We start from the raw sequence: 27,519 nt of genomic DNA on the forward strand, positions 1-27,519 counted from the left end.
TGTGTGTGTGTGTGTGTGTGTGTGTGTGTTTCATAGGGTCAGGAAGAGTGTGTGTGTGTGTGTGTGAGAGAGAGAGAGAGAGAGAGAGAGAGAGAGAGAGAGAGAGAGAGAGAGAGAGAGAGAGAGAGAGAGAGAGAGAGAGAGAGAGAGAGAGAGAGAGAGAGAGAGAGAGAGAATGTGGATATGACTGTAAGGTGTGTGTGTGTAAGGTATGTGTGTGTGTTGTTCCATTGTGACGTGTGTTGTCTGCTGTGTGTTGTGTGTACAGTTTCCTGTGAGTTCACACTGGACCCAAACACGGCACACAGAGAACTCCTTCTGTCTGAGGGGAACAGGAAGGTGACAGGGGTGAGTGAGGAGCAGCCGTATCCTGACCACCCAGACAGATTTACTGTCTATCCCCAGGTGCTGAGCAGAGAGCCTCTGACTGGACGCTGCTACTGGGAGTGGGAGTGGAGTGGGGACCGTGTTGATGTGGGAGTGGCCTATAAAAGCACCAGCAGGAGTGAATGGATCGGACGCTCTGCCAAGGCTTGGTGTCTGGACTGTTCCAGTGACAAATACAAAGCCTGGCACAATAGAAATGCTACTGCCCTACCCGTCCCCCCCGCAGGCTCCAGGAGAGTAGGAGTGTATGTGGAGCGTGAGGTCGGCACTCTGTCCTTCTACAGGGTCTCCTCTGATACTCTCACACACCTGCACACCTTCACCATCACATTCACTAGTGAGCCCCTACATGCAGCGATTTGGGTTGGTGCTGACTCATCAGTGTCTCTGATCTAGATCCCATGACCTGCTGTGTCCTGCAGTACACACACACCCTCATCAGTGTCTCTCACAAGGCCGTAGTCACCATAGATATTGAAGGGGACGTGTCCCCCCCAATATTCAGATACGACCAAAATGTCCCCCCCACCCCCCCAATATTCAGACAGAGAAAAATATGTATGAACGCAGCAGCGAACGTGCAGCTCCACAACACGCCTCAACAGGTGATTGAAATTGAACTAATTAGCAGCACATGCCAGAAACGCCAGAGACCCCGGACAATAGAAACTCAGTTTGCTCAGTTTGCAGTGGATTACGACGCAGTTAAGAACAGCTAAGATAATCGCTAAATCACAAACGCAAAGCGCATGGGAAAAGGAAACAAAAGATCAAAGAGGCTACCGGTAAGCTCACATTCTTTACTGGACTCGGGACTGTTTAAATGTGATCGCTGGGGATTGTAGCCTGTCTAAGCGAGATTGTCATAAAAGACGCATTATGTGTTGATAAAAACATTGCTGTAAGTCGTCATAAACTGTTTAAACTATTAATGAACTTTTATTTGTAAATATTTCCTTGACTAAGTGTGCAAGTATTTGAAAAGTGAATTCATTCTGCTTCATTGATTTACAAAGGGTACAAGTTTAGTTCTCTATAAGAATTAAAATGGTTATGCTAATCTACACTAATTCATTTGCAATGCTTGATTTCATTCAGGTTAAAATTGTGATTAAAATATGTCATTTATAAAATCTTTATGATATAGGTTAAACAAGATAAAACAGGTTAATTTAAAAAGTAAATTGTTCTAAAAATGAAATGGCTTTTTGCTTATTCAATGCCTATTTTAAACTGTATTTGCCTGGGTTAATAAATAATAAAATGCTGAAATGGTTAATCTATATTTAAAATCTACCCTTTGCCTATTTCAAATGTACATTGTGGTAATTTATTGTATGGGAAATACTGGATGTTATTTTCATTTGTGTTATGTTTTGTATGTTTAAAGGTTTTTCACCTTCCTTTTTACTGATCAAATAAATTGAAGAAAGAGTGAAATCCTGAGTCTGGTCAAATTCTTCCCTTTTCAAGTGTGGGAAGCCATGCTGTTTAAAGTGTAACTGCACCCTAGAATATGTTTTTTGAGCTGTTGATTGATTGAAATTACTCATAAGTGGTGACCTACACTATTACCAGGGTTAATATTGGGTTAATATTGGGTTTCCCGAGAAAAGTAACATTTTGTATGATTTTGTATTGGAGATAAAGCTCTCCACGCCCTCTACAGGTTGAAACATGCCATGGCATTTTGGTCCAAAATGCTATTGGAATCATTAGAATATATACTTTTTTGATCCCGTGAGGGAAATTCGTTTCTCTGCATTTAAAGGTTGGGTACGGAATTCACAAAACGGCCGGCAGATTTTGAACATACAACCTCAAGTCCCTCCCTCTGGACGCACATTCATGCACGAGCGAGAATTCAGATGCGCGAGAGCAAGCAGGCTAAATGAAATGCCAGCCTGGCGTCTACAGCACTATGAGCTCTAGTCTCCATACAATCAATCGCTCACATCAATTTCCCCAATTACATTCTTTATTCACCTCCAAAGGGTTGTAGGTAATAGTTCCACAAATCAAACAAGGTAGATGATTGTATACTGTAGCTTACATTATGGTAAAAGCACCAATTAGGCTACCAGCCCTTTCGTTCGGAAATTCTAAAACAGTGGTGCATTTTAATACACCAAAATAACATTTGATAAATACCTTACATTTTTCAGTAGCCACAGGTGTGTATATTTGAACAGAATCTGGTTGGGTTCTTACCGGGCCGTTTATCTCCTGAAATATCCGAGTTTAGTGCTGGCCCGTTGGTTCGCCTATTCCACTGTAGCTCCAATCGGTTAAGTTTCGTTTTCATGTTTACAACACTCTTCGAGTCACGCCGTGATGGTAAAATGTATTTTTTGCTACATAGCAATTGTTATTGCGTTGGTGATTGAGTTTCCGTAGGTATCCGCTGTCTTGGTTTGTATCCAAATGAAGTGACACAAACAACAAGATGGGAACATAGGGGACGTGCAGCGTGCAGCAGGCATAGACAGCACAGCAGGCCTAGTTGGTTTCGTTTCAGCACTGGCTCGCGGTCACCAGCTTTGAGTATGTGCACGAAAGGGTCGCGCGCGCAGGGGGGAGGGGGAGGAGTAAGACCGTTAGATTGACGAACGAGCTGTGAAATGATGGTATAGGGTTTAGAATACTATTGGCTGGAGTTTTTCGAGCCCTGCCCGTTCCGCAGATGATCGACATGTTTAATTTCCATTTCAGTGCTTCCAACTCAGTGGCTGTAAGTGGGTTAGGAATAGGATTTCAAGTGATTTTGCAAAAATGGCCAAAAAAGCTAATTCCATACCCTACCTTTAACCCAATTTAACCAAATTAGTGAACACACACAGCACACAGTGAACGCACACAGTGAAGTGAATCACACACTAACCCAGAGCAGTGAGCTGCCATGCCCAACCAGCGGCACTCAGGGGTTAGGTGCCTTGCTCAAGGGCACTTCAGCCGTGGACTGGTCGGGGATCGAACCGGCATCCCTCTGGTCACAAGCTCGTAGCCCTAACCAGTAGGCCACGGCTGCCCAATGCTGACGTAGTCCTGCACTTCTCTGGCGAGTCTACGTCACCGGGTCGTTACAAATTAGGAATGAAATGCCCCAACACCTGCTGCCCTGATTAGCCTACCTGTGATAAACATGGAGGTATTATACATAACTGGAGTCACTAAGTCCCACCCTCCATACAAATGAATGGCCGATGCTAGGCTAGTAAATCCGGCCAATTTTCGTCAACGCCATATTGAACACTGGAGCTCCGATCCAGCGCCAGTCGGCTCTGACCATGCGCCAAGTTACAAAGCGGGAAATGACGCATGGACCAACGTAGATTTTTATTGGAAATGTTGAAAAACGAGAGTCGTCTTCCAGTTCAGAGGGTGGCGATAATGCACATACCTTGTTTGCCACGTAACAAGTAGAAGAAAAAGGTGCTCGGGAACGCCCGTGGAGTCGGCCTGAAGCACAACTTAATGCCTGCCCTCCCTCTGCTGCAGCTACAATACAACTCATCAGAAACGGTAAGATATGTGTATTAAATGCATAGCAAACTTTATAGATACTTCAATAGAGATCTCTTGGGTCGCATGTGGTCATGGTAGCTCGGTCACACACACACACACACACACACACACTCACTGTTTAAAAACTTGGAGGTCCGGGCCTTTTCAGGCCTTTTCAGGAGTCGGTTATACCTTGAGATTTTTAAGTGTTTCATCTAACTAAAAACATCTATGCAAAAGTGGCACATATGGTTGTATTCTAGAGGTACTCCTCAATAATTATGAGAGTAAAGTGGATGTAATGAAATTACTTTTTTTTAAAATTATAATTCAGTGTAAACACAACTATTTAAAAAAATATTTTCAAATGTCAGAGGTCAAAGGTCAAAAACACACTATATATAAATATAGACTTTTGAAGTTTGACCCTTGAAAACAACGGTGTTGGCTCTGTATAAGTAAAAAGAACATTAACAAATGGGTAACACTTTAGTTTGGGGTGTCGCTGTTACAGTGTACCTACCTAATTAGGTACAGGGGTACAAACTGTGTAACAACATGTACTATCAGGTACTATCATTGTACTTGCATTATGTATTTGTGGGTACCTACATATAATTGTTACATTGTAATACTGAGTGTTTTTACAAAACTTTGCCAATTTGCCTACATTTTTCATCAGAGGCAAAGGGCTGACCTGAGACCTGCTGGATGGGGTAAATCTGGTCATAAAAGATTTGATATACAAGGGGTCATTGTCGTCAGTGTACATGTAACAGCTGTGCTGCTACAACCTTGTTACGGGTGTATGCCACTGTTTCAAAGAGTAATCAGTGTGTACCAACACAGCTGATACATGTGCTACATAGGGTAATGGCAGACATGTTCCAAGACATGTACTGGCCGCTCAGTAAGCAGTACTGTGATTGGCTGTTTAGGTCACATGACTTTTGACGGTGTTTTGTACTCTTGTAAATTCATTTCGTACCCGTAGATCTGTTTCGTGTCTGTAGAAAACAGATGTGCACTTGCAAATGGAAAATCTGTGCGTACAAAAAACGTTCGCAGACTCACAAAACTGTTTTCCACTCATCATACAGAGTGTTGAACATTGGCAAGAGCGGAACGATGATGCAACTGTGACTGCATATGTGTACTCCCTTGTGAGGTCAGTGGCTGAGCTGCTGTTTAAGTGTTCGTGAGTCTGGATCCACGTGCTTTACTCATACTGTATGTGAAGGCTCACTCTATTCAGAAGTGGATGGCTGAACTTCTGCTGACATAGGGTGCCTCTCATTCGACTTTTTATCTATCCTCCCTTCCTTCCTTCCTTCCTCGGTTCTCCAGCTCGTTCCCACTGATCTATAAAGAACACTTAATAGACTATCCCATTGTTGCCGCCCCATCATTCTTTATCTAAATCAGTGGGAACGAGGACCCTTGTGAGATCGACGGCTGAAGTCCTGCTACTGCAGCGTTGGTTGGTCTGGGTCTGCAGGACTGTTGAACACAAGATAAGGTAGAAACACCATGAAGGGAATGTGGAGCCTTATTGGTCGACTCAGATGACACTCACTCTCTAAGCATTTATTATTGGATGAGTAGTGTGAGAAACACCAAGAATCAAATGTGCAGCCAACCCTATTGGTCAGACGCCACTCACTCTTTTAGTGCTTGTGACCATGGAGGTAATATAAGAACTGGAGAAAGTGAACAAGTCCCACCCCCATTCATTTCAACGGGAAAGCTAGGCTAGTGAAAATTGCCAAAATTGAACGATCTTTTCCGGCTTCAACATGGCGTTTCAAGGGGCTTGTTTCTGGTGCCGTTTTACTTAGCCAATTAAGTGCCAGGTTACTGATTGATGTAAGGTACAGAAGGAGAGCTTGTGCCCACACTAAGCTTGTGCATGAGCTGAGAGTGGAACAGCCACCAATCAGCATCTGATCAGCATGAGGAGAAAAAGCACCGGACATGATGTGTTTCTGGAAAATGGCGACGAGGAAGTGCCTTGCTAATCGGCGAAGCTAATCAGTCAAATCCTGACCCCCTGCTTGTGACCAGCTGTGTTGAACTTCCTGTTTCTGCTGCAGTGTGTCAAATGTGTACATGTGTTTCTTAATAAACTGACGTCAGAACGGAGCCCTCTGTTCTCATGCAGCCTGGCTCACTGGGAGATGGACACTGAATGTGTCTGGGTACGAATGATGGGCCCAGGTGCAAGACTCATTCAAATAGTCACGTTTAATAACGTACAGATTACAAACTTACAGACTTACTTTTTAACGAAACAAAGGACACAAAGAGATGAACCAACAAAGGACAGAGGAACAGGGGACTTAAAATACACATACTGATTAACAGAATGACACAGGACAGGACGAAACCAACAAGACAATAACGGGGAACAGGTGAGAGCAGAAAACGGAGGGAAAACTAACAAGACAGGAAGTGCAGACCATATAAGGAAAAGGGCGGAGACAAGGACAGATGACAGACAGGTGAACACAGCACATGGAAACAACAAAAGATAACGAACACAGAACAATATACAAAATGGCCACCAGGGTGACAGAAAACCTATCAATCAAGTCCAGATCCTGACAGAATTTTGATCTCTGGATCGATGGATCTGGAGTGTTGAGCCACGACTCTGAGCTGGATGGGGACTATGGAGCTGAAGTCAATGATGTGAGGCTGAGAGCCAACACACACACACACACACACACACAGGCGCGCACACACACACACACACACACACACACACACACACACACACCTGCATACACATACACACACACACACACACATGAATCTATAGGCCCAGATGATAGGGTAATAACTTAGAGACATAATTGAATGAGGAGGAAAGAGTTAACCATTACAAGATGAGTTGTGTTCTTCTTGATGGTATGAACACACCTTTATTTCCTGAGACAGAACAAGTCCAGCCAGTTCTCTACAGGGAGCGTCTGAGACTCAAGGAAATGACAAGAGAATAAAATTCACAACTGTAAGTTCCTTTGTTTACTAAATATAAATTGTTTGCAATAATCGTTACATTTCTCTTGAGGTTTTGAGGTGTTTGTACATAACATGTCTACATGTATGTTATGTTTGTATGGAGTCCTATGTGTGGCCCTAATAATAATAACAGTTATGTGGAGAAGTACAGTAGATAGATAGATAGATAGATAGATAGATACAGTAGGTAGATAGATAGAAAGATAGATAGATAGATAGATAGATAGATACTTTATTGATCCCCAAGGGGAAATTCAAGTGCATTATATGTATCAGTATGTGCATTGAGATGAGCCTTTAACTGCTATTGATATTTAAAGGGATAGTTCGGGTTTTAAGACACAAAGTTATATGGGCTCCCTGTCTGCAACGTTGTGCATCAGCACTGACTTACCCCCCGACAGCGTCCTGTGAGCCGAGATCCAGCCGGTTTTTGATGCTGAAGAAAGTAGTCCGGCAAGTTGCTGGGGTCACGAAAGTAAAGTGTTTTTCTTCTCAAAACCATATGCGTTCAAAAGAGTGATCTATTTGCACCACAAAAACGTTGTCCAGGAAAAATTCAAACCTCGTTATCAATTGGCACTATTTTTCTCGATTCCTATCACTGCGCATGGACAACGTTTTTGTAATGCAAACGTGTCACTGTTTTTAACACATTGTTTTGAGGAAAAAAACGCTTTATTTTCGTGACCCCAGCCAACTGGCCGGACTACTTTCGTCAGCAACAAAATTGGACAGAAACTCGGCCCACGGGACACTGTCGAGGGTAAGTCAGAGTTGATGTATTACACTGGTGGTGGGGATGCCATAGAGTTTGATGTGTAAAAACCCGAACTATCCCTTTAAAGACTGCCCTATACACAGTTACTGGCTACAGCCATAAACTGAACAGTCACATTTTGCAATACAATACATGTTGTAATGTTGCATAATGTTGTTGAAACTATGCCACAGCTAATGTGTGCAGTAGTCAGAGCTCAAGGACAAACACAGTATTAAACTTCTATATGCATGTGTGTATGTTGTGTTTACAGCGTGGGTCACTCAGATATTACACTACTGTATGCATGTGTGTTGGCCTGTATGTTGTGATCACAGTGTGGGTCACAGATATGATACTACTGTATGTATGTGTGTTGGCCTGTATGTTGTGATTACAGTGTGGGTCACAGATATATGATACTACTTTATGTGTGTTGGCCTGTATGTTGTGATCACAGTGTGGGTCACAGATATTATACTGCTGTATGCATGTGTGTTGGCCTGTATGTTGTGATTACAGATGGGGCACTCAGATATTACACTACAGTATGCAGATATTATAACATAAACATACAGAGACACACATAAACAAACACACACACACACAGAGAGAGAGAGAGAGAGAGAGAGAGAGAGAGAGAGAGAGAGAGAGAGAGAGAGAGAGAGAGAGAGAGAGAGAGAGAGAGAGAGAATGTGCAGGGCCGAGTGGCTGTCATATTTCATGACATCTAGTTTTGAACGTTCCTTTCCTCAGGGTGGATATGATAGGAATGCATATTCAATATTCATGACTTGATCAAATAGTTTCGCTCCAGAGAGTTTCACTGTGAGTGAACCAGTCCAGCCAGTTCACTGCACGGGGAAATTGTCTGGAAATATATTAAAAAAACCTTTTATATTATTAAACAAGCTCAAAACTTTATATATATATATATATATATATTATCATCCTTTTTTGTGTACCATACAGGTGAACATGGTGGATCAGTTTAGTATTATTACTGTCCATTCGCTGTACAGATCTCAATGGGATTCGTCTGGCAAAATAAAGGGTAAATAAGTAGTCTAGTCACCATACTAAGCTCAATCTTTTGAGATTGAACATCAGTCTGGGGAGTCTGTGCTTTATTTCTACTACTCATGAGGCGTGATCAATGGGCATCGTTCAAGGGACTCTGTAAGCTTGGATGGTCCATCAACCAATCAGACCAACGAGCCGGTCGGCTTTTGGATTTAAAGGGACATTGTGTAAGATTTCCAATGGTTTGTTTCCAAAATCAACATTCCCATTCATAAATGTGGCCTCATTCATGTGTAATTACCACTACCACCAATTCGAAGCATTCCTATTGGCTCAGAAGTCCTCATTTGAATATCCATAGCTCGGACCCGGCTCTCCATTTGCGTGCGCCATCTTGAATACGGGTGGGCGCTACGGACATATGCGATTGCGAAATACTACAGCTCCGTCTTTGACTTCTGAAGGCAGAGACCATAGCTATGTCTATGGCAGAGACCATATCTCGGATCTATCCATTTCCTACATTCAGCGATGTAAGTTATGAACCCGTTTTCAACAAGCCACCTGTCTATCTAACATTCCAACACTGAAATTGTATTTTCCAAATAAACAAATAAAGTAACTTTGATCGTGAGCTGTGGCCTTCAGTTTAGTTTACATAGCCACGTAAAAGGCTTTCTAGACCCACAGACAGTTGATAAACTAACCTACCATAGTTTTACTAGAACTAGAAGTTCTACAAAGTTATACAAATTTGCTGAACGTAGGAGGATGTTTCAGGTTAGTTGCAAAACATTCACGGGCACCATATTATTGCCCTCTTACGTGTCACAGTCATTTCTATACCAACTAAGACTGCAGATTCGTAAAGAAACGCAAGCACCCACATCATAAGTGTTTGTTAATTAGGTTTGTACCAAACATGACATTTTACCGTGACTCGAGGAGCTGTAAACAGCTGTGAGGTTTTGTACAAAACCGCTAGCTACCACTTCCCATGACGGTGCAAACGTTAGCGAGCTAGCTCGGTTAACAGGCTAAATGAAATGGTTTGTTGTGTCCGAAAGTGTGTCTTATTGGTATCACACACAAGCAATGACAATGGAGAAGTTTCGGTTTTATGTTATTTCAGGTTAGTTTGCAACAACAAGTTTAACCACAGTCCTTGGCTACCTAGCTAGCAAGCCTGACTAGCCCTTCCCATTAACTTTCTATGTAGGCCTGTGCTAGCTAGCTACTGTGCTAACCAGCTCGGTTAACAGGCAAAGTGAAATCATTTATTACGTATCCGAAAGTGAGTTTTATTGGCATCACACACAAGCAACGACAATAGAGAAAAGTTCTGTTTTGACTAGGAGACTGGAACTAAGGCCATTGTCTTGGTAGATTCACGACGAGATTAACATTATACTGCAACAACCTAATGAATGTTTTGCAACGGCTTGCAAATGCTGCCAACGATGTGCAACGTTTAATCATAGACAGTAAAAGAAAATTGCATTTAATTCACACCTCCGCAACAGTTTTGTCTCGTCGCAGATCTTTGGGCATTATGTTTTTTGACCTGAGAAGCTACCGTAGTCCGTATAGGCTGCGATACAATCCCTAACCGCTAGATGGGAGAATTTCTAAATGAAATGTCCTCAAGCTTACACAATGTCCCTTTAAGATAGTTTGTGATTGGAACCAAATGTTGTGGACAGGAAGCAGAGGAGATAGATTTTCAGGTTTCCAGCTTGAGCTGCAGGCCGAAATCCAAATCTGCTGGCAGATCAGGCAGGGTTCACCCAGCCTAGTAAATAAGTAGAATAAAACAGATCAGCAGACGCATGTATCTCAGTGGCAGTGCTAAGATGAAGGCATGCAGATGTGGATTTGTGTTCACAAAAGTGTTTCTGAACAGGTGAGACATACAACAGTCTGTATTGGGACTCAGGATCCCATTGTGTCTGTCAGGAGTCTGGTGAAGGTCAAGCTCAGTAGGATTCTCCATCAAATGAGGAGGTTTAATGTGTAAAATAAATATATAAGATAAAGCTCAGCAGAATTCTCCATCAAATGAGGATGTTTAATGTGTAACATAAATATATAAGATAAAGTAAGATTCTCCATCAAATGAGGAGGAACAGAAGGATGATTAGATGGTTCAGTTTCTCCAGTGGGAAAGGCAGTTCACCTAAAATACCTGAAAATATGCTCTGACCCTTTTACACATTAAACTAGTGGTACAATACAGTAATGACTAGGTTTTAAATGGAAAGGAATCCTCTATCTGAATCACTTTCCTTCTGTTTTTGATTACTCCATATTGTACATAACAATCATTTTCTTCATCATTCTCTACTTGTCTATCTACTTCAATTTCAATTTCATTTCACTTATAGAGTGCCACAACATTACACATGTTTGATGGCACTTTACAGAGTGTTAAACATTCACAGACTCCCTAGATATCTACGACACAAGGGCCTGACCCATCTGCCTGGGGTCAGTTAGAGGGCAGTAAGGTCTGTAAACGTGAGAAGTGAATCGGTTAGTTAGATGTAGAGAATGGAACGTGGTGTTTAAAGCCACCTGAGATATACAGTAATGTATGTTACAAAGAGGAGGTAAATTGATAAAACATCTTACTCTGCTTCCTCTTCTTCTCGTAATACTAGTAAACAGGTGTTGTTGTTTCCTCCCTGGTCATTTGAGTTTGTGTTGTGTTAGGAGTGATATGAACATCAGAGACTCTCATGCTGCTTCTGCCAGGATGAGTGACAGCAGTGATCAGGAGAGAGAGCAGGCTGCAGGCCTCAGACCAGAGGATGTGCTACTCCGGTGGATGACCTTTAAGGAGGACAAGAAAGTGGATGATAGCAGCAAATTAACACACTCTGATGATAATGAGTAAGTCAGTATACTCTCTCTCTCTCTCTCTCTCTCTCTCACTAACCAGCCCACAGACACACAGACCTCCATCTCCAGTGCCCAGCTGTGTGTCCATGAAGAGTAATGCATCCATTGGTGTTACTCCCAACTTCAGCAGTGAACCAGTTCCATCAGGTCTAGAGTGAGTAGTTATCAGTCTGTAGTTGTTATAAGTTACAAACTATTTAGAAACATGCAATACCACACATGTCAATAATTAAGCTGCATTTGTGTTACGTTAATGTTATCACACTTGTGTTGATTTGAATTTAATTTAAAGATAGGCCCACATAATCTGTTGTGTTTTGTTCTGGCTATACTGTATGATTGGGCTTCTTGTGCTTTCCTGTGTTAATGGTGATTGTTGCCCCTTGTGAGCTGATATGCTCATGTGATGATATTTCTAAGGTCCTTAATCAAAGCGGGCTTTCCAAACGCGGTGTCATTATGAGAAACAAATGAGATTTGAACTAAGGAAGCGGGCCGGCTCGGACAGAAAATTGTGGCCTAATCCGCACTCTAACACACACGCGCACACACACACACGCACACGCACACGCACACGCACACGCACACACACACACACACACACACTCAAAACAACGGCATATGCTTATTTACTTAGTGAGTTGATGTTAACCAGTTTTGTCTCCTTATGTAACCAGACCACAGACACACAGACCTCCATCTCCAGTGCCCAGCTGTGTGTCCATGAAGAGTGATGCATCCATTGGTGTTACTCCCAACTTCAGCAGTGAACCAGTTCCATCAGGTCTAGAGTGAGTAGTTATCAGTCTGTAGGCATATCAGTCACATGTTATTCTGCATACACAGACAGACACAACAATGAAAGTGAATGCAAAACAGTTTAATGACTGGCCATAGAGTTTGCAGTTCTGATTATAGGTTATAGATTGTTTAGATTAGATTTATTATAGATAAAGATTATACACAGATTCTACGAGTGCATTATAGATGGTAGACACTGATTATTTTACTGCTTCTTGTGTGCTGATGTCTGCAATACATTCAGATGAACAGATTCTGTTTAAGTTCTGTTCTGTACAAATAATTAAAGTGTTGCAAATGAATGTTACATTTAAATCTCTATTCTATCCTGAAAATAGATACAAGTGCAGATTAAAATAAAGGTGCATAGTGTAGTAGATTATCTGAGGAGCAATTAGTGCATTAGTCCAAGTGTTGTTTGTCTGATGTCCCTGCAGTTTAAGGGCTGATCTGACCAAGGATCTAGGACCCAGGAGACACCTACACACTGGACATACACCAGGTAGACAACTAGGTGAGTATACATTTTGGATTTGATCAGGTTTTCTGAAAAGTAAATTAACAGTATCAAACTGAACTCCGGACCTACATTTCAATGTTGGATTGTGGGTATTGTGCAAGTGAATACGGGACTATTGACTGGACAGAGCAAGTTCTGACTTGAATCAAACTTAATCCTATGCAGACATACACACACACACACACACACACACACACACACACACACAGAACTCCTTTGCAGGTGCTCTCTCTCTCTACTTTCACCTTCTAGACTGTACATTCACAAACACGTACCCCTATCATAAAATCAAGGCCAAAACATTATGTTAAGTGGTGTTCTATCATTGACACCTGTAATAAGAAACATGTTTACCATCGAGGGCTTTGCTCTTAATCCTGTATGCACCTCAATCTGGAACAATTTGGCACTTTATGGCAAACTCACACTATAGTCTGAGCGAATTAGGGTTGAAGGTGGAAGGAAATATAGCAAAAGATATTTTGGTATCAATCGAACCGTAATTGTAGACTAAGAATTTCAGGTGCCTACAGCACAGATTTGTACCAGAAAAAAGATATAAAGCTTTGAATGGACCATGGTATAATGATTATTTGGCCAAAATCGTATATTGTCACATATAGATATTAGCTGATATCTCCCATACTGGTAAAAGGATCTTTACCAAACTTGGTGTACTCACTCACCATATGTACTTGACGGAATTAGTAGGTGTTCAGTGCCTTGGGGTCAAAGGTCAAGGTCATGTGATGTCATACTTGACATGCCATGTTTGTATACCTCTCAAGCCGATTGAAGGATCCTCATTAAACCCAACAGAGTTAATTAAGCCTAAATTGACATTAAAGGTAATGATAAGGCATTAAAGATCATGGGGTCACAGGTAGAGGTCAATGGTCATGAGGCTATAGAATCAACTATCTGAATTGACATTACAAAAGATTAAGACATGTATTAAAACAAAACAAACTTTATTTTCTGTATAAAAACAGTTGTTTCAAACTCCACATCTTATTTTAGTATTTTATTATAATTATCTGTCCAAAACTAGGGGAAATCAAAATAATTTGCAGTTTAAAAAATGCTAACATCTGTGTGAATATCTGTTTTGAAAGAACTGTTTCAGTTAAAGGTTGGGTACGGAATTAGCAAAACGGACGGCAGAGTTTGAACATATACAACAAGCATCACCAAATGGCGGACCGCGGTCCGGGTCCGGACCCAGTGACGGTGCTGTCCGGACCCGTTGAAATTGTCGGCCTAATATTATCAAAGAGCATCGTCCGTAGCCAAGCCAATCAACTCGATTGTTTACCTTTCAGCAACAGAGAATAGGCCTAGCGGGAGAGAGAGGAGTTGAGAGAAAATGGCTTGCTCAAAAATGATGGTGAAAACCGAACTTTTAAAGATGAATGGACGGACGGACCAATACGTTCGTGCTGCTGTGAATATGCGCTGTGAAACTGTGGCGACGTTAGCGTGCGTCACTGAGATCAAACACGGGTCGTTAGAGGAAAGGTACGCAGAAGTCCGCAGTGAGGGCAAGTAAAACTTGAAAAGCACTCCGAGAGCTAACAAACAGACAAACAAACGCAAACCCCGATGAAAACATTACTTTCCTCGGCGGAGGTAGGATAATAATTATCAAATTGAAAGCACACTATGACAGGTCTACTCGTGTGATCACGCATGCATGTACAGGCAAATTAGTGTTCGTTAAAGATTGCGTGGATTTTGATGGAACACAAGAGAGCATTTAGCGATGGGACAGCAGCTGTGAATGAGTGCTTAATGCGGCTGCAGAAACTTTACAGATCCCATTGTCAGCTTCAACAACAAGATTCAAGAACATCTGAACTATTAGCAGAGGATACTAGAACGCAGTATGCAAAGGTCTTTTTTTCTTTTCTTAAAGATCCACTTTTATTTTATTCAAAAGATTCGGAATGTTTTACATTAGGCCTAGGCTGCTTGAAATGGGCCCTAAGTTCAGGCTGCTCAAAGTTATTTTGCACTTTAGATTTATTCTATTCAGAATAAATTCAGTGTCTGTTGTCTGTCTTTCTTGAAATGTAGGCCTAGTAAAGACAACTACAGTATTGTTTTGCATTCAAGTACCATTCAAGTTAAGACTTTTTGGTATGTTACAAGCATATTACTTTGAAAACACTTGAAATGTAACAATAAATTAAATAGGCCTAGAAATGTACATGCGTTATTGATTTTATTAACTTCAGGGTAGCCTACACTATTTTCAGTGACAATTTAAGATTCGGACCTTTGCCGGGAGGACATTTTAGTAACTGGACCTCTTTGAATTTTAATTGAATACCCCTGATATACAACCTCAAGTCCCGCCCTCCATGCACGAGCGACAATTCAAATGCGCAGCGCGAGAGCGAGCCAGGCTAAATGAAATGCCATCCTGGCGTCTACAGCACTATGAGCTCTAGTCTCCATACAATCACTCACATCAACTTCCCCAATTACATTCTTTATTCACCTCCAAAGGGTTGTAGTACATATGGTTCAGTAGCCATAGGTGTGTATATTTGAACAGAATCTGGTTTGTTCTTACCAGGGCGATTATCTCCTGAAATATCCGAGTTTAGTGCTGCCCCGCCACCGTAGCTCCAAGCTGTTAAGTTCCGATTTCATGTTTACAGCACTCTTCGTGTCATGGTAAAATGTAATTTTTGCTACATAGCTTATTTATTGCGTGGGTGATTGAATTTCCGTAGGTATCCGCTGCCTTAGTTAGTTTGTATAGAAATGAAGTGACACATACAACAAGAAGGGAACATGGACGTGCAGCAGCAGGCAGTTGGTTTCGTTTCAGCACTGACTCGCGGTCACCAGCTTTCGAAAGGGTCGCGCGCGGTGGGGAGGGGGAGTAGGAAGAGGAGACGTTAGATTGACGAACGAGCTGTGAAATGATAGTATGGGGTGAGGAATTCTATTGGCTGGAGTTTTTCGAGCCCTGCCCGTTCCGCAGATGATTGACGTGTTTAATTTCCATTTCAGTGCTTCCAACTTAGTGGCTATAAGTGGGTTAGGAATAGGATTTCAAGTGATTTTGCAAAAATGGCCAAAAAAGCTCATTCCATACCCTACCTTTAATAAATTATATTGGAGTAAAAAAAAAAGTACTATTACAAATATTCAGTACATCTATAACAGCATTCTAATGCATTTAGACAAACTGAGTAGCAGAAGTTATAGAATACAATTAAATACCATTTTTTAAAGGAGCTTAACACATTCATTATATTATTGATATCTACCGTCAAAATCTTCCAAACTATTCAGATATTATTTTTGCCCACCCTTAACTTCAACTGAACAGATAACACCGGACATGCCACATTACTAACATCAAAACTGGACAATGCTAGTCTTCAGTGTCACAGAAATTGCCATGAGAAAGTGGACAACACCCTGTCCATGGAGGGAAACATAGCAAGAGCCACAGTTCACAGCCACAGCAGTCATACACTCAGAAAAAAAGGTTCAATTTGGCACCAAAAAGGGTGCTTCAGATTGATGTCATAGAGGAACCTTTTTGTAAGACTTGGAGAACCATTTTTAATGGTTCTTTAAAGAACCATTTTACAGATTAATCTTTAATGAACCTCTAAATATGCTTTGAAGAACCATCATTACTTTGATGAATATGGTTCTTCGAGGCCTTATTTGGGGTTCCACAAAGAACCTGTAAGACAAAAGGTTCTTTAAATAACCTTTTTGAAAATGAATATATTTTCAAAGAACTTTATGATATGGTTCTTCAAGGTAGGAAGTTTGTTCCCAGAATGCAACAGCCCCAGTCAACATATTCTCAAAGATATCACATAAATCCTTACTGAAATGTAATCTTTAAATAAAATACAACAAAGTGACAGTGGCACTTCAGGCTATACTGTTGTGGTCATGTTGCCATGTAATTGTTTATTGGTGTCAAATCCCATTCAAGTCAATGGAGCATTCTACTTGCATTGTGAAGAGCCGTATAATAATATAACATAATCTTCCGTTTTTACATCTATCAGTCCAGTTTCTACAGCATCAGCATGTTCTAATTGTCCAGCACTGACATTGGGCCCAGAGAGCCCACTCCTCAATAATACTGCATATTCAATATGGTCCAAAATTCTCCGGTAGTGCCCCTGCAGACTAGCCTGACTCTCGCCAGACCCTTGTAGTTCCGCCATGCTCCACCAGAGGCTGAGCTCCACACAAGGGTCTGGACGCGAGGGCAATCCAAACCCCTGTGCCAGTGATCAAAAAATGAGCAGCCAATAAGGAGCGCCGAAGCGAGTGTTTGATTCAAATAACAATGGCGGCACGCAGCGAGGAGTCTTGTGCTGACATTGATTCTGCTATTTCAACCGTTTTGTCGAATCTATCGAGTATTCATTCTTTCAGAGAATAGTTTTGAAGACATTTATTGGTGGCAAGGATGTTTTTACTCTTCTTCCGACCGGGTTTGGCAAGAACTTGAAGAAGCCTAGCACGTCATTCAAGATAACAGGCAAGTGGTTTATCAAATCACATGCGAGGATGTTTTACAAGGACCCGCCTTCAGAAATACATCTCCTATCGAGAAGTCCCAGATCCTTGTGTGAAGCAGACAGCGAACTACAGGATCTGGCGAAAGTCAGGTTACCTGCAGACACATAATGCAAGAAAGCTTTGAGTACCCAACTTTGTGACACCGCAAAAGGGGCAGATGAACACTAATTGAGAAAGTAGTAAATTTTGCATTGCAAGAAGAAGCATGTCTACTCTCTAAAATGTCCATATATTTTAAGAATGGTCTTCTCCTCAGTGGTAGTCCTGCCAATACTCTGAAAATCCCTTACACAGTTAATTTGCTCATCAGTTTTTCTATGACATACTGTACACATCCAACTCAAAAAGGCTACAAAATTGACTGCAAAATAGTTTATGAGTTGCACTGAATACCTCTTGTAACCTACGTTGTGTGGAACCACCGCGGGCCAGCCCTGCACATGCCCGGACTCGAACCTGTGAAACAGCAGCACCTCGGATCAGGAGTCGAGCACGCTAACAATCCAGATAAAAGCCCTGGCTACTAGCTTTCATGCCAGCAGTGTTCATGAGGCGTCGGGGAGTGAGGTTTACTAACGTTCAACAAGCACAGCTAACTACAGTAGCTGGCATCCGTTACACTCACATGAACCAAAGTGGAATGAAAAGCCCTTTGAGAACCACAAGGCATACACAAAGAACCTCCCACTGTAGTAAATGGTGGGAAAGTGTCATTTATTGGGAGATGGTTCTTTTGGGAACTATCTAGCCTTCTGAAGAACTAATCAAGAACCCTTTTTTTCCTCAGTGTACTATGCTATGCATGACTATTCTAGTGGAAGTATTTCACTGTCATGTAACTGCTGAGTACATTTGCCTACAGTAATTACAGTCAGATTGTTTATTCTTACAGTGATGGTCAAAAGTGTTGGCACCCATGCTGAAAAGAGAAATATAAAATCATCTTTTGGAAATTGATCTTAATACTTTAGGTAAAAAAAATAGGATATATCCTCAACCTTTAAGGAAAACAATTTTCTTTGTGAGTGAATAATGTATTATAAATAAATACATGTTCTTCCTTAAAATACAGGGGTCATAAGTATTAGCTGTTTGATTTGCATTGAGCTCAATGAGCATCAAACCAGCTAATAGGCTAATTGAAAGAACACCATGCCAACCTCTAGGTATGGTGAAGGGTATTTGATGATGTGGGGCTATTTTATTTATATTTCCAAATGATGATTTTATATTCCGCTTTTTAGTCAACTTGAGCATGAGTGCCAACAATTTTGATCATCACTGTATAGAGGGGTATTAAACTTATTGTGCTGCAGATAAGGACTCCCCAGGTCAAAAACAACCAAGTCTATGTTGTGCAACATAAAAAATATTTTCACATTGCATTTTACAGTATTCAGTAATTGAATTGAACATGGCATGTTGATTACCATGTCTCCACCGTCTGTAACCTTGTATGTCAGGGGAAGAAACTGACCTTAACCTTTTACCCTGAGTCCCTACGTTTATCTAAGTTGTATAGAAAATAAGGCTGCGTTCAGACTGCAGACGAATCTGATTCAAATCTGATTCCTTCTCATATCCGGTTTTTAGGGCTGACTGTGTCCAAGTGTCCAAATCGGATAGGGCTTTGTTCAGACTGGGTCAGATTAGTAACAGATCTGACAGGTTGCTGTAGCAACGAAAACAAACTTTTCTGCCATCAGGAGGAAATACTTGCTAATTTGATGTGATTAAACATAGAACAATACAACTAGGTGAGTGTTCATTGAATGCATGCATGCGTGTGCGAATTGGCGCGACAGAAACCGAAACTAATCGGTGGCAAGCTCCGCTTCAAACTGTTGGAATGCTATTTAATTATTTAACGGCATTTAATAGAACAACGTGGATTCTTGCAACTTCCATAGAAACAGAGCAGAGACTGTATAATGCTAGCCTAAATCTAGACACACCCTAGCGGCAAAAAAATATTTTTGCCTAGTGGGATGGTCTAGGGTCGCACCGTTAAGGCCAAGCCTGCATTCGGCACCAAGTCAGTCAGTCCAATCAGAACGCTCTATCTGTGTACGGAGTCGTTGAGCCCGCCTTAGCTCACCTTCGGCTTCCGATATTGACTCCAGGGGGCTGGACCATGCGTCCTCGTTCGACGAGTTGGGTGTGAGACCGTGTTGCCAAAACCACAGAAGGACGAAAGATGGATGAGGCTAACGAAGTGCACTCGTTTGAATCGGCTTTGGAAGAGTTAGACTTGGGCTTTTCTTTGAAGGTTGAGCAGAAAGAAGCACTCAAGTCATTTGTTTTAAAGAAGGATGTATTTGCCGTTTTGCCGACTGGCTATGATTGGTCACAAGTGCTGGCGTATTACGTGCAGAGTAGTTTGAAAGACACCGGTTCATCCCACCCACAGGCTTCAGCTCCGTGAATGGTCCGAGTCCAGACTATACATTTCTGTGTAGTTTGGCTTGTCAGGCTAGTATAATGCACTTTTTAGCATTGAGTGTTGTTAAGTCAAATTTTATTATAACATGGTCAAAAGACATAGCCGTAACGTTGCTCCACAACTTGAAATAGGTGGGCAGTCACGCGCATAAAGCACGTAAAGTCACGTCACGGACAGTCAAAACTGATCTGAGTGTTGGGAGCTGTTCAGACTGAGACACATCTGTCCATATCCGATACGAATGCGATATGAAACTACCTCCTGGATATGGTTTGGATCCGTTTTGCAAAAATCAGATTTCATGTGATCTGTCATTGTTCAGACTTCAAAAGTGACATCCGATTCAAATCTGAATGGGCTAAAAATCGGATTTTTGGCTGGCAGTCTGAACGCAGCCTGTAATGAAGATCCATCAGTCTGCTTTGGAGATATGAACCAAATACTGCATGTGAGTTATTTGTGTGACCCCTTGTAAAGCTTGACCTTTGACCTCAAGACCTAAATTGTGTTTCCAGCTCTTTGACAACTTATAGTGGGTAAGCACACCAAGTTTGATTAATATCTTTCAATTGGCTTAGGAGATATCAGCTATTATCATGATGTGGTACCATACGTTTTTTGGCCCAAAAGTCATTGTACCATGCTCCATTCAAAGCCCTATATATATATATATATTTATTATATGGCTCTCTAGAATGTTGAGGGAGCTCCCATTCACTTTGAATGGGCCTCTCAACGTTCTACCGGTCCGTTATATCTGCATATTGACCGCTCCGAAGGTATAATGACCGCTGCCAATGGCAACGGGTTCACTCCGCTAGTTGTTGCGGAAGCCACGAAACGGTAGCCAAGTCATTGCTAAAGACACATTGAGATAAGTTGATTTTCTCGTTTTGGCAAGTAGCCATATAATAAGCGCGATAATGTATAGAACGCCGGTCATTATCTGAAAATAATTCCCTTCAGTACGAAGCAAAACCCCTCCGCTGCGCGTCGGGGTTCTGTCCGTCCTGTCGGGAATTATTTTCCGATAATGACCGGCGTTCTATACATTATCCCTTACATATTTTACACCACAGGCAAGTGATGAAGATACTAGATGTTCATGAGGAAACCCTTTAAAGCGTATAGTGTAGATAAGTGACGAAGATACTAGATGCTCATGAGCCCTTTAAAGCGTATAGTGTAGATAAATGATGAAGATATTAGATGCTCATTCTTAATCTACAGACAATTACGAAATGATACCAAATATGCTTTTGCTATATTTACTTCCACCTTTGACCCTTTTCTCGGCTAATTCGTTCAGATTACTGCAGGAGTGAGGTAGTAAAATATATTGCCCCCTTACATTACAGTAGTGCGTTAGTAAAATATATTGCCCCCTCACATTATGGTAGTGAATATATTGCCCCCTCACATTACAGTAGTAAATATATTGCCCCCTCACATTACAGTAGTGAATATATTGCCCCCTCACATTACAGTAGTGAGTTAGTAAAATATATTGCCCCCTCACATTACTGTAGTGAGTTAGTAAAATATATTGCCCCCTTACATTACAGTAGTGAGTTAGTAAAATATATTGCCCCCTCACATTACAGTAGTGAATATATTGCCCCCTCACATTACAGTAGTGAATATATTGCCCCCTCACATTACAGTAGTGAGTTAGTAAAAATATATTGCCCCCTCACATTACAGTAGTGAGTTAGTAAAATATATTGCCCCCTCACATTACAGTAGTGAATATATTGCCCCCTCACATTACAGTAGTGAATATATTACCCCCTCACATTACAGTAGTGAGTTAGTAAAATATATTGCCCCCTCACATTACAGTAGTGAGTTAGTAAAATATATTGCCCCCTTACATTACAGTAGTGAGTTAGTAAAATATATTGCCCCCTCACATTACAGTAGTGAATATATTGCCCCCTCACATGACAGTAGTGAATATATTGCCCCCTCACATTACAGTAGGGAATATATTGCCCCCTCACATTACAGTAGTGAGTTAGTAAAATATATTGCCCCCTCACATTACAGTAGTGAGTTAATAAAATATATTGCCCCCTTACATTACAGTAGTGAGTTAGTAAAATATATTGCCCCCTCACATTACAGTAGGGAATATATTGCCCCCTCACATTACAGTAGTGAATATATTGCCCCCTCACATTACAGTAGTGAATATATTGCCCCCTCACATTACAGTAGTGAATATATTGCCCCCTCACATTACAGTAGTGAGTTAGTAAAATATATTGCCCCCTCACATTACAGTAGTGAGTTAGTAAAATATATTGCCCCCTAATATTACAGTAGGGAATATATTGCCCCCTCACATTACAGTAGTGAGTTAGTAAAATATATTGCCCCCTCACATTACAGTAGTGAATATATTGCCCCCTCACATTACAGTAGTAAATATATTGCCCCCTCACATTACAGCAGTGAGTTAGTAAAATATATTGCCCCCTAATATTACAGTAGTGAATATATTGCCCCCTCACATTACAGTAGTGAATATATTGCCCCCTCACATCACAGTAGCGAGTAAGTAAAATGTATTGGCCCCTCACATTACAGTAGTGAATATATTGCCCCCTCACATTACAGTAGTAAATATATTGCCCCCTCACATTGCAGTAGTGAGTTAGTAAAATATATTGCCCCCTAATATTACAGTAGTGAATATATTGCCCCCTCACATTACAGTAGTCAATATATTGTCCCCTCACATTACAGTAGTGAATATATTGCCCCCTCACATTACAGTAGCGAGTAAGTAAAATGTATTGCCCCCTCACATTACAGTAGTGAATATATTGCCCCCTCACATTACAGTAGTGAATATATTGCCCCCTCACATTACAGTAGTGAATATATTACCCCCTCACATTACACTAGTAAATATATTGCCCCCTCACATTACAGTAGTGAATATATTGCCCCCTCACATTACAGTAGTGAGTTAGTAAAATATATTGCCTCCTCACATTACAGTAGTGAGTTAGTAAAATATATTGCCCCCTAATATTACAGTAGTGAATATATTGCCCCCTCACATTACAGTAGTGAATATATTGCCCCCTCACATTACAGTACTGAATATATTGCCCCCTCACATTACAGTAGTGAGTTAGTAAATATATTGCCCCCTCACATTACCAGAGCTGCCAACTCTCACGCTTTCGGCGTGTGACACACGATTTTGCTTGTTTACACACGCACTCACGCCATACATCCATTTTCTCACGCAAGACAAAATCTGATTTTGGGCTGAGACTAGTTTGTTCCTTTTAAAACTCCCCAATGGCTAAGAAGCGGCACTGTACAGTAGGCTAACCCTATTCGTTGCATAGATAGACATCCAAGTTTGCGACAGAAGGACAGACCCGCGGGAGAAAATCTCAATCTGGTCAGAGAAAAGGGGTATGTTAACAATGTCACAAATCATACATAAGCTTATCATTAATTAAGAATTCACTCTCTTAAACTTAACATCTTGAAAGAAATCAGTTTGTGTGGATGAACTTGATTCCCTAGCCTACATGTTAACTTTAGACATTGCACTGTTTTGTTTGCTGGAACGTGTGGATAAATAACTTCTGGAGAGAGCTAAATCACAGTGCTCACTAAAATCATAAAGGAACATTGCAAGACACTCATCTCTTATATGATCCCTGAAAGATTTTCTTCAACTTGTTAGTGTTTTGAACATGTATTTTATCTAATGACACAGAAAGCAAAATTAATTGCATCCACATATCCTTATCATGCATCTTTTATTTCACTCGTGTTAAACCGTCAGATAGAAAGCCACCTCACGTATTTCTTAAAGCGACAGGCACTCAATTACACACACCACGAATGCACACTCAATTAGGCCTACACACCTTTTAAAAATATAATAGGCCTATGAGTAAGTGTAGCAGTCTTGAAATCAGTATAGCCTACAAATGACAATTTTTTTTAGCTACTAATAATGACGCAGATTGTAAAATATAAACATTATCAACAAAATATGTAGGCCTATAGTTATAAGAATTCCAAAATATATGACATAGAAACATATGACTAGCATATGTGTGTGTGGAGGGTCGAGCAGAATCTTATGGCCACTGGTGTGAATGATCACACAATATTCAATATTAGGTTACTGATGATTAAATCACCAAATACACTAAAATAGTTTTTTAAAAAGTATCGAAAATGTATCGAAATCACAACTCTTGACTTAGTATCCGGATCGAAACAATAATTTTGGTATCGTGACGCGTGCTGGACACACTTTTGGTCACCCCCGACAGAATCTCACTCCAAGGTTTTTTGAAAAGTTGGCAGCTCTGCATTACAGTAGTAAAATATATTGCCCCCTCACATTACAGTAGTGAATATATTGCCCCCTCACATTAAAGTAGCGAGTCAGTCAAATATATTGCACCCTCCCCCTTTCTTTCCCCCCCTTGTGAAGCACTGAACATTAGTTTTATGTCCTGTGAACAATAATGACTTGTTTTGTCATTCTTAAACAGATGAGGACCTGAGGAGAGTTATAAAGAATCACAAAGCCAGTCTGAAGAGGAGGTTTGAGAACATCTCTGAAGGCATCATCAAACCAGGAGCTGAGATACTCCTCAATAAGATCTACACAGAGCTCTACATAACAGGAGGGGAGAGTGAAGGGGTTAATAAGGAACATGAGGTTTGGCAGGTAGAGTCAGCATCCAGATCTCAATCCACAGAAGACACGCCAATCAACTGTAATGACATCTTCAAGCCCTTACCTGGACTGGAGAAGCACATCAGAAATGTGATGACCAAAGGTGTTGCTGGTATTGGAAAAACAGTCTCAGTGCAAAAGTTCATTCTTGATTGGACAGATGGGGTAGCCAATCAGGACATAGATTTTATGTTTCCCATTTCTTTCCGTGAGCTGAATTTGGTCAAAGTTGATCAGTATAGTCTTAACAGGCTCCTGCTTGACTTCCACCCTGAGCTGAAGGAGCTGAATGATGGTGAAGGATATAAAGACTGTCAGGTTGTGTTCATCTTCGATGGTTTGGATGAGAGTCGGTTGACTCTGGATCTGGAACAGAACAGTGAGTTGTCTGATGTGAAAGAAACATCATCAGTGGATGTTCTGATGGCGAGCCTGATTCAGGGAACTCTGCTTCCCTCTGCACTCATCTGGATAACTTCAAGACCAGCTGCAGCCAGTCAGATTCCTGATCAGTTCATCGACCAGGTAACAGAAATACGAGGATTCAGTGACCCACAGAAGGAAGAATACTTCAAGAAGAGAATCAGAGATGAGAGTCAGGCCAACAGAGTCATCTCACACATTAAGACATCCAGGAGTCTCCATGTTATGTGCCATATTCCAGTCTTTTGTTGGATTGCAGCTACTGTACTTCAGCAGATGCTGGAAAGGAAAAACATCAACGACATTCCCAAAACGCTGACTGAGATGTTCATACACTTCTTGCTCATCCAAACCACAAGAAAGGATCAGAAGTATCAGAGTCAATCTGAAACAGCTACAAATACACTTCTGCAATCTCAGAGGATCATTTTACTGAAGCTGGCAGAACTGGCTTTCAAGAATCTAGAGAATGACAACCTCATGTTTTATGAGGAAGATCTGAGAGAGTGTGGACTTGATGTCAATGAAGTCTCGGTGTACTCTGGTATGTGCACAGAGATTTTCAAGACAGAAACTGTGGAATCTCAAAAGAAGAAGGTCTACTGCTTTGTGCATCTAAGTGTCCAGGAGTTTCTGGCAGCTGTGTTTGTGTTTCACTCATTTTTGGCTAAGAACCATGAGGCATTGAAATCCCTCTTCAGTGATGAGCATAGAAATGAACTCAATCCATCAATGTCATATTCTTTTCAATCGGCACTACGATTAAAACCTCAAGACAACTTACATGTTTTACTTAAGAGTGCAGTTGATAAGGCTTTAGAGAGCCAGAACGGACATCTGGATCTCTTCCTTCGCTTTCTTATGGGCATTTCTGTGGAGAAAAATCACAAACTTCTGCAAGGTCTACTGAGCAACACACACAACAGCTCCAATAGTGTCAAGGAAATAAGTCAGTACATGAAGAAGCTCAACAGAGAAGGTCTCTCTCCTGAACGATGCATCAATCTTTTCCACTGCTTATTTGAAATGAATGATGATTCCATGCACAAAGAAATTCAGACATTCTTGTCTTCACCAATGAACATCAAACAGAAGTTATCTCCTGCCCACTGTTCAGCACTGGCCCACATGCTTCTGATGTCTGAGGAGGTGCTGGATGAGATTGACCTGAAGAAATACAACACATCAGATGAGGGACGCAGGAGACTGATCCCAGCTGTGAGGTGCTGCAGAAAGGCACAGTGAGTTTCTGATGGAGAGACTGCAGTGTTTCCCACACATAGACTAATTTGTGGCGATGCGCCACAGATTCAGCACCGATCGCCACATTTTGTGATTTGTTATTCATTGTTTTTTTTAATGCTATTGAAAAACACACAGCATTCGTTAAGCTGAATCTCCTTTCCCTGCTCTCCCTCTCTGTCACTCACGCGTCTCTTACACACACACACAGCCCCTCCCCCTCCCTGCACACCGCGCCTGTCTCCATGAAAACCAAACAACGAGATCATCCCTGGAAGCGTGGTCGTATTGATGCACCTGACGCTGGTCAGGTGGAAGCATAAAGTTCTTCCGCAACGTGCGTGCAACTTTACCAAACAGTATAGAAGTAAACTCATTCTCCTTTGCCCGCTCTCATGCGCGCTCAATGGAAATCCGCCTCTCGACATGCACATTTAATCCAAATAAAACGTTCACAATCGTGAACGCAATGACGCACAGAAGACGACTAGCTAAATTATTGTTAATTCCGGTTAGCATCATTAGTAGGCTATGCTGCACACATTTGATTAAAACTTTTGATTAAAACATTAAGTATGATAAGCTAGCCAACTATGCTACTTTGTTTACAATATTTTGAGGCTTCAACCAGACAGCTGAATTTGTGTGGTGGTCGCCTCCAGTCAGACATGGGGCAACCACCACACATTGTCTTCTAAGGGACTGTACGATATTTACCAGGGGGGGAGGGCCTGTTGTCAGGGGGGGGAGGGCCTAAGAGAAATTATTTAGCCTTAGGGGAGGGCCTAGGATAATTTTTTTGCCCTATGGGGAGGGCAGAGGAAAAATTATTTTCCCTGATCCATGATATTTCTTTCCCTAATTAATGATCCGTTTTCGATATTTTAAAAGGTTTGTAGGCCAAAACATGATTCACGTCTCTTTGATAAGAGTGAGCGAGTCCCAAAAGTCTGCCAGGACGCAGAAGGTCATGGGCGGATCTAACAAGCAACCGAATAAAGGACGCATCAGTTAACTTCATCTATACTGACTGAGGGCCTGCCCTGACATAACAGTGTAGTTATAGATAAATGTAGACAAATAAGTTATATGTCACACTGTATTGTGTAATAAAGAATGAATGAAATCGCGGCCGCCGAGCGCGCAACCGACGCGGTGCACGACACTTGTTTAACAACGCACAGCTTCGC

The 27,519-nt window shown here is 41.3% G+C and overlaps 2 protein-coding genes across 2 annotated transcripts in view; both read left to right on the top strand.

Annotated features, from left to right (window-relative positions):
• The window catches only part of LOC134077279 (ribonuclease inhibitor-like), a 24,813-nt gene extending 24,030 nt beyond the window's left edge, over positions 1 to 783 (top strand). The window contains exon 9 of the mRNA XM_062532829.1: positions 269 to 783. Coding sequence (XP_062388813.1) covers positions 269 to 783 — 515 coding nt within the window. The remainder of the gene's footprint in view (positions 1 to 268) is intronic.
• Positions 784 to 10,527: 9,744 nt separating this feature from the next.
• Positions 10,528 to 27,519, top strand: part of LOC134077355 (NACHT, LRR and PYD domains-containing protein 12-like) — a 33,442-nt gene continuing 16,450 nt past the window's right edge. The window contains exons 1-4 of the mRNA XM_062532953.1: positions 10,528 to 10,601; positions 11,411 to 11,590; positions 12,838 to 12,914; positions 24,477 to 26,328. Of these exons, the coding sequence (XP_062388937.1) occupies positions 10,528 to 10,601; positions 11,411 to 11,590; positions 12,838 to 12,914; positions 24,477 to 26,328 (2,183 nt within the window). The remainder of the gene's footprint in view (positions 10,602 to 11,410; positions 11,591 to 12,837; positions 12,915 to 24,476; positions 26,329 to 27,519) is intronic.

This window comes from Sardina pilchardus, chromosome 1 (genome assembly GCF_963854185.1).
Source record: "Sardina pilchardus chromosome 1, fSarPil1.1, whole genome shotgun sequence".
NCBI lineage: Eukaryota > Metazoa > Chordata > Actinopteri > Clupeiformes > Clupeidae > Sardina > Sardina pilchardus.